Source organism: Cucumis melo, chromosome 7 (assembly GCF_025177605.1).
Source record: "Cucumis melo cultivar AY chromosome 7, USDA_Cmelo_AY_1.0, whole genome shotgun sequence".
Lineage (NCBI taxonomy): Eukaryota > Viridiplantae > Streptophyta > Magnoliopsida > Cucurbitales > Cucurbitaceae > Cucumis > Cucumis melo.
In genome coordinates, this window is record NC_066863.1 from 8,186,239 (window position 1) to 8,195,064 (window position 8,826).

Sequence of the window (8,826 nt, forward strand, 5' to 3'; positions counted from 1 at the left end):
TTCAAGGGAGAACAAGTAGGGCCATATCTTATTCCAATATTCAAACTCAAATCGGATGTAGCAACATTAGGGAATTCATCGAAAACAATCCTTACCGAAGACTCACCGTGGCCCGGAGTGAAGGAAAGGAGGCTTAGGTGGCTTAGTGAAACAAGGAGCTTGGCTTGGCTTGAAGGCGTTCGGTTCGGCTCGGCTCGGCTCGGCTCGGCTTCGACTCAACTCGGCTCGCGGCTCGGTCCTCGGCTCAGCTCGGCTCGGCTTTGACTCAACTCGGCTCGCGGCTCGGCTCGCGGCTCGGTCCTCGGCTCAGCTCGGCTCGGCTTTGACTCAACTCGGCTCGCGGCTCGGTCCTCGGCTCAGCTCGCGGCTCGCGGCTCAGCTCGGATCGCTACTCGGCTCGGCTCGCGGCTCAGTTTTCGGCTCGGCTCAGGTACGGCTCGCGGCTCGGCTGGGATTCACGACTCGGCTTGGCTTCGCGCGACGCCTGCAATACTCGAGCTCCACGATCGTTGAAGGCTCGCCGCCGGCCGCTTGGCAAACGGTGCAACTCGCTTCAATGCGGCGGACGGCCAATGGAGGAGGCGTTTGGCGGTGGAAACAAATGGACAGGCGGCGGTGGCGTTGGCTGGGTGCGAAACGGAGATCCGGTAAGCTTCACGACTGCGACTGTGGGCTCGGGTTGACCGGAGAAGAAGGAGAAGAAGGAGAAGAAGAGATGGGCTGGCGTGCGTGTCGGGCGGCGGTTGTCGGGAGAAGAAGGAAAGGCTGTCGGGAAAGGAAGGAGAAGAAGAAGAAGAAGAAGAAGAAGAAGAAGAAGAAGAAGAAGAAGAAGAAGAAAGGAAAATCGGGGGGGGGGGGGGGGGGCGGCGCGCGGGAGGGGCTAGGGTTTCTCTTTTTTTTTTTTTTAAAAAATATATATATATATAAATAATAATAATAATAATAATATACGTAATAGAAATAAATAATAATAATAATAATAATATACGTAATAGAAATAAATAATAATAATAATAATAATAATAATAATATTAAATATAATAAAAATAAATAATGATATATATATATATATATTGAATAAAATTAATATAAATTTATAATAGAATATTAATATTAATTAATTATAATAATATTAAATAAAAATATTAATATTTATTTTAAATAAATAAAAAGAAAATATTAACATTAAAAATTGTAATAATAATTCCCGATAATAATAATCTAATCAATATTATATTATTATTTTATCGTTTTACCAAAACTCAAATTTCCGAACAATTCACTTAAAATGCTAAAATTTTTACCTCGAACTTCGGGGCGTTACACTCTATGATATATTTAGTTCAAAGAACAAATTATATAAAAATCATTGATCATTCATGTTGGATTCGCAACATAAAACCACAACAATAGTTATTAGTTTAGTTAACTTTAAAGAGTGATTATAAAAATGATAAAAATGATTTTAATCATTTTTAGAATCATTCTCGAACATGCCTTATTAGAGTACTTAATATTATGTTTTATTTACTTATGTGATCTTTTAGCCATTTTATCGTAACAAGTAATTGTTGTTGATTTTATGACTATTTAGTTGTTTTTCATTTTCTTGCAAAATATGAGATGAGAATATTAAAGTTTTAACTTTTGAGCTTAATATTATTGTAGTTTCTTTTCGGTTTATATAGAACTTGTTAGTTTTTGGAATGTGGGTTCAGTTTAAGTTTACTTAATTTCGTTGTTTTCTCGATTTTTTTGTAGATTAAATTGCATCTTATATAATATGGATAAGTCGTGGATGCAAAAGAATAGAACGTCATCTGAGTATGTTTATGGGGTTGAGATGTTTATTAAAAATGGGTTGAAACATTCAAAGACGTCGAATGTCATGGCATGTCCTTGTTTAAAGTGTGTGAATGCAAAAACTTTAGATGTGAATACAATTAGAGATCACTTGTTTTTTAACGGCATCGATCAGAGTTATCAAGAATGGATTTTTCATGGTGAATCACTACCAATAAAGAGAAACAATGAAAGTGTCTTTAGTAGTGTAAAAAAAGAAATTGACGAGGATGATGTTTATGACACAATTGGAATGTTTGAGGCTACACATAATTATTTTAATGACAAGTCAAAAAATTTTGAGGAAGTTGTAGATGATGCCAAGAAACCATTATATCCTAATTGTACGAATTTTACCAAAATATCTACGTTGATAAAGTTATATAATTTGAAAGCTAAATTTGGATGGAGTGATAAGAGTTTCACTGAGTTATTACAATTAATTTCTGACATCTTACCTACTCCCAACGAATGCCCTACTTCTACTTATGAAGCAAAAAAAATTTTGTGTACTCTTGGAATGAAGTACGAGAAGATTCATGCCTGTAGGAATGATTGTTGCTTGTTTAGGAAAGAACTGTCTGATGCAAATGTATGCCCCTCTTGTGGTATGTCAAGATGGAAGATTCCTAAAAATTCAAAGAAGGAGGTTAAGAATGTTCCAGTGAAAGTCATGTGGTATTTCTCTCCAATTCCAAGATTTGAAAGAATGTTTCGAAGCAAAGAAACATCAAAATTATTGACGTGGCATGGCAGAAAAAGAGAAGTGAATGATCTATTACAACATCCAAAAGATGCATTATCATGGAAAAAAATAGACAATTTATGGCCAGAGTTTGGGTCAGAACCTAGAAATCTACGTCTTGCTCTTTCCACAGATGGGGTAAATCCACATGGAGATCTTAGCAGTAGATATAGTTGTTGGCCAGTTATGTTAGTGACATACAACTTACCTCCATGGTTGTGTATGAAGCGAAACTTTTTGATGTTGACCGCACTAATATCTGGTCCCAAACAACCGGGAAATGAAATAGATGTTTATTTAGCTCCGTTAGTTGATGATTTGAAAATACTTTGGCATGATGGGGTGGAATGTTACGATGCATATCAAGATCAATGTTTCAGGCTAAAGGCTATTTTATTATGGACCATTAATGATTTTCCTGCGTATGGTAACTTGTGTGGTTGTACAGTCAAAGGATATCATGCATGTCCAATTTGTGGGGAGAAAACTTCATCAATTTATTTTCCAAAAGGAAGGAATATGACATATATTGGGCATCACAAGTTTCTACCACGTCATCATCCATATAGGAAACAAAAGAAAGTTTTCAATGGTGCACAAGAATTAGAATTGGCTCCAGAACCATCGAGTGGGGAAGAAATTTTCATACAAACAAGTAAGTACAAACACTCATTTGGTAAGAGAACTATGAACGAAAAGAACAGTGAAATGAGTTCTTCAGGAACTTATTGGAAGAAAAAATCTATTTTTTTTGAATTAGAATATTGGAAGTTTCTTGATGTGCGACATTGTTTAGACGTGATGCACATTGAAAAGAATGTCTGTGCAAATCTCATTGGCACATTGCTTGATATTCCCGGTAAAACCAAAGATGGAGTAAAAAGTCGATTAGATTTGGTTGAATTGAACATTAGATCAGAGCTAGCCCCTCAAGTAGGGGAGAAAAAGATCTTTTTACCCCCGGCATGTTATACATTATCTCGAGCAGAGAAGTTGAGTTTTTGTAAGACACTATCTGAATTGAAAGTACCAGAAGGCTATTCATCGAACATTCAAAGTTTAGTGTCACTCACAGATTTGAAACTGTATGGACTTAAGTCGCATGACCATCACGTTCTTATGCAACAATTGCTACCTGTGGCAATTCGTGGTATTCTACCGAAACATGTAAGACTTGCAATTATTCGGTTATGCTTCTTCTTTAATGCTATATGTAAGAAGACAATTGATACATCACAATTGAAAGGAATGCAAGAAGATGTAGTTGTCACTTTATGTCTATTGGAGAAATATTTTCCACCATCATTTTTCACTATAATGGTACACCTTGTAGTGCATCTCGTAAGAGAAATTGAGTTTTGTGGACCTGTTCATCTAAGGTGGATGTATCCTTTTGAACGATATATGAAAGTCCTAAAAACTTACGTGCGAAATAGAAATCGACCAGAAGGATGTATGGTAGAAAATTATATTGTTGAAGAGGCTATAGAGTTCTGTTCTGAATTTATTGCTAGAGTTAGTTCTATTGGACTTAACTCATCTGTAATAAAAAAGAATTCAAACATGGATAGAGCATTATCAACTTCTTCTTTTATCAGACCGAGTAAGGAGCAGTTAGATCAAGCTCATCTTTATGTCATTTAGAATGTAAATGATGTTCTATCATACGTCGAGTACGTGCTAAATCCTATCTATTCTCATTCTATATAAGTTGTTTATGTAATTACTTAATAACTTGTTATTTACGACAGACAACATATGGAGAGTTTGCGTAAGCTTAACTCTGGTAAAGCTCGAAGTAAAAAGTGGATTCAAGAAGAGCATAATCGCTCATTCAGTCGCTGGCTGTCCACACGGGTAATCACTACAATCATACTCTTTTATGTTTGTTTTCGATCTAACTAAATCCAATATATTGTGTAGGTTGCACTTGCTCTCGAAGTACCTAAAAATTCTATCACGCCTTCTTTAAGATGGATAGCTCACGGACCTTCTCCAGATGTGGGCACTTATTCTGGTTACATAATTAATGGATATCACTATCACACAAAAAGGCGTGATGATATTAGGAGAGTTCAAAATAGTGGAGTTAGTATAACCGCTACTACGATGCAAGTCTCTAGTTCTAAAGACAAAAACCCTGTCATGTCAGATATGACATTTTATGGTGTAATACGAGAGATATGGGAGATTGATTACCATCAATTATCTTTTATTTTATTTAAGTGTGATTGGGTTGACAATAGAAGTGGAGTCAAAGTGGACGAGCTTGGGTTTACCATCGTTGATCTCAAACGTATTGGACATAAATCAGACTCATTTATTTTATCCACTCAAGCAAAACAAGTATTCTATGTCCAAGATTCTGCAAATCCTGAATGGTCGGTGGTTTTAACATCTCCACAAAGAACTATTGAAGAAGATTTCTTTGAAGATGAAATAGGAGATATGCTTCAAGAGTGTGGTTACGAAACCATTAAAAGGATGCCCAATGTCGATACACCTAATGAGACTGATGATACAAATTCAACTTATATTAGACATGATTGTGAGGGTAGATGGGTAGAGAAGGGTATGTCATTCTTTTGCTTTATAATGTATCTTTTGTTAAAGTTCGTAATATAATTGATATGCTTATGGTATCTTTATAATGTATTTATGTTTAAAGTTCGTAATATAACTGCTATATTTATGGTATGTCATTACTTTGCTTTATAATGTATTTATGTTTAAGTTCGTAACATAATTGTTATGCTTATGTATGTTGACTTTTCTTATTAATGTATTTTCATTTTTTGCAGATTCATAGATGGAGGATAGCAGTGAGGATGAAAGAGAAATGCTTCCAGAAGTAAGAAAGAAATCATTTGTTCCACGTGGGCCAACTACTATGTCTGAGTTGGCCTTAGTGAGAAATTCTGGGCAAAAGTTGCCCATTCAATTTAATGAACACGGACAACCTGTTGGAGCCACGTCTAAGAAAATGCAAAGTTACATTGGTGTGTGCGTTCGACAACAGATTCCTATCACATAAAACTCTTGGAAAGAAGTTCCGAATGAGCTAAAAGATAAAATATATGATTGTATATCGGTATGAGTTCTATTGTTATGTTTTTCATATAATGTAGTTTGCTTTACACTCTAAGTTTAACTAAGCTTTTCTTTTTTTTTTTTTGTAGATGTCGTTCGATTTACAACCCAATGCTAAACATTCTATACTTATATCTGCATCAAGAAAGTTTCGAACGTTCAAGACCACGTTAACTCAGAAGTATATACTTTCGTCTAAGGATCAACCATCACTCTTGCAGTTTCCTCCCAAAATCTATTCTCATATAAATCAAGAAGATTGGGAATCGTTTGTGGATGCTAGACTAAGTGAAGAATGGGAGGTAAATAAGTTTAAATTTTCAATGGAATTAGAATTGTTTTGATATCTACCTACAAACTAATACGTTGTACAGGATTATAGTCGTATTCAAAGGGAAAGAAGGTCGAAATGCGTATACAATCACCACATGTCACGTAAGGGATATGCTAATCTTGCCGATGAACTAGTGAGTATTTCTAATTAAATTGAAGAATTTATCTTAATATGTTGTTGTTAATTAAATATCTATCTTTTGTTGTAGAAAATAACGCATGATGTTTCCTATCATTCAACTCTTTGGAAAGAAGCACGGAAAGGAAAAAATAATGATTATTTTGATGATGCTACTCGAGATTGTGCCTCTCGGATTGTAAGTATACTTATGATTACAATATATAATCTTTTGTTAACCTAACTGATGATGAATTGTTTTATACTTGTATTGTTTTATAGGATGAATTAGTTGCAACAAATAAAAATGAGGACATCTTGACTGACGCATTGGGTTCCAAGGAGCACGGTGGACGTGTAAGAGGCGTGGGTGCTTTCGTCTCTCAATCACAATATTTCAACACAGTAAAAGGGAAGGAGAAAATGTGTCATAAAGAAGAGGATGACTCGAGATGCAAAAGTGACAAGAAGAGAAGTAATCACTCGAGGTCATCCATTGGAAGTATTAATATAGATCTTGATGCCGATGAGGACACACCTACCAACAAAGGAGTGGAGGTAATTGACTTTGTTGTCACTTTTAGTTTTTTAACTATATAGGATCAATTGTTCTTAACTATGCTTTTAATATTTGTACAGGGAACACCATGCCAATTGTCTATAGGATCCATTAATAATATTGTTGCAGTAGCCACGATAGTTGAGGATAACATTGGATGTCCCAATGTTAAAGTTCTAGTAGACGTGGTTACGGGAGAAAATTTGACTATACCCAATCCAGTGAAGGGAAAGATAGAGACTTTAAATCAAGCATTGGGTAACATTATAGAATGGCCTCGTCGGCTTGTTTCTACGATCAATGACAAACAAGTGTGTATCTTTTTTTACTATTTAAGTTTTGATTTTATTTGTATATGTATTTTGAATTTAGAACCTTGGTTGTGATAGGAGCATTCAACTAGGAAGGATGTCGTATACCCTTCAAATTATACTGACGTTAACGAGATTATTAAGCTTTTAAATAGACATGCCATGAACAACATGGAGGATGTAGACATGATTCGCATCCCAATGAACGAGCTAATATTTGGAAGTGACAAATTTGTTTATTTAGCTCGTGAAGATTTGTTGCATTACTGCGGCATGGTTGAAATCGGCTATATGTGTATACTAGCGTATATTACGTAAGTAGACAACTTATACTCATCTTTATCTCCAATACCACTGTTGTAGTTAGTTTGTTGATATTTTAACTATGGTTGCTTTTACTTAGATGTCTTTGGGATAAATGTGACTGTGCAAAGAATTTTTTTGTCATTGACCAATCAAAAATATCGTCACATATCAAAGATCGTGATCTTCGATCCAGAAATTTAGCCAACCAGCTAGAAGCAGTTAACTTGGAACAGAAAGTGCTAATTCCATATAATACCGGGTAAATAAAGAAGAGAAACACATTAATATATTTCCATTGAGCTTAAATGTGTACTCACATTGAAGATGTTGTTTATTGTAGTTTTCATTGGATGTTGCATGTTATCGATCTTCGTGAAAATTGCGTTTATGTTTTGGACTCTCTTCGGAGTAAAGTTAATGAAGACATTCATGGAATCATAAATGTGTAAGTGTATTTACTTTATTACTTCTTATTTAACTTTCTTGTCTTCTAATGTTTCAAAATATTTAGAGGGTTGAAGACATGGCAAGCGAAACACGATCTACAACGCTATCGATCAACTCCAAAATGGAGACCTGTAAAGGTAATTTGCATTTACAGGTAATTATTTTTTATGAAACATAAGATTAATTTGTATTCAATTTATATACATGCAGTGCCCTCGTCAATTGGATTCTGTAGGGTGCGGGTACTACGTGCAAAAGTACATACATGAGATAGTACATAATTCTAGTACTTCTATTACTAACCTTGTAAGTTTCTACTTTAACTTTTTACATATTACAATTTATGATCCAAACTCATACTTTCCATATCTTTCTCTTTGTGTGTAGTTCAATACCAAAAATGCATATAGGCAAGAGGAGATTGATGAGATTCGAACTGAATGGGCAGCTTTTGTTAGCAGATTTGTGTAAGTAGTTGCTTTTTGTAGTTAGGTTAGTAGTTGATTTTTGTAGTTAGGTTAGTAGTTGATTTTTGTAGTTAGGTTAGTAGTTGGTCGAGTTAAGTTTTTGTAGGGACGGGCAGTCCTATAGTTTTTTGAAGGGCAGGTGGTCCCGTACTAATTGTTGTTTGTTAGATAGTTTGTACCTATACTTTAGTTAGTGAAGGAACTTTCTATTGTGTTTATAAATCACGATCTTATATATTATCTTTATATTTTTGAGTTTTCACTTACAGTTGTTGGTTGTTTATTTAAATATGTGATTAGGAGTTGGATGATTTTATTTGTTGTAATACTATGTAGAAGGGTGGAAAGGTGTGCTGATATTTTAGGTGTTGGATGATCGTATTTGCTGTAGTACTATATGGAAGTGTGGAAAAGTGTGCTCGTATTTTAGTGTTGGATCTTATGCATTGTAGGTGTTTATTATTGGTTTGCCATGGATGATAGGATGTGTTGTTTGATATGTGTGATTATATATATAAGTGGATATATTGGAGGATTTGGAGTAGTTGGACTTATAGTGTTGAATATAGTTGTGTTTATTGATATGTGATTATATGTAAGTGTTGGAT

General features: G+C 35.1%; 1 protein-coding gene across 1 annotated transcript; it reads left to right on the forward strand.

Annotated features, from left to right (window-relative positions):
• The first annotated feature begins 6,418 nt into the window (after window positions 1–6,418).
• On the forward strand, window positions 6,419–7,125 carry LOC127150215 (uncharacterized). The gene is made up of 2 exons (XM_051087531.1): window positions 6,419–6,686; window positions 6,768–7,125. The coding sequence occupies exons 1-2, from the start codon at window positions 6,552–6,554 to the stop codon at window positions 7,071–7,073; spliced, it is 441 nt and encodes a 146-aa protein (XP_050943488.1). The 5' UTR covers window positions 6,419–6,551; the 3' UTR covers window positions 7,074–7,125.
• The last annotated feature ends 1,701 nt before the right edge of the window (window positions 7,126–8,826 follow it).

Coding starts and splice junctions, on each gene's coding strand:
- LOC127150215 (XM_051087531.1), top strand. CDS start 6,552: ATGTGTCATAAAGAAGAGGATGACTCGAGATGCAAAAGTGACAAGAAG. Junction 6,687..6,767: donor CTACCAACAAAGGAGTGGAG/GTAATTGACTTT, acceptor ATATTTGTACAG/GGAACACCATGCCAATTGTC.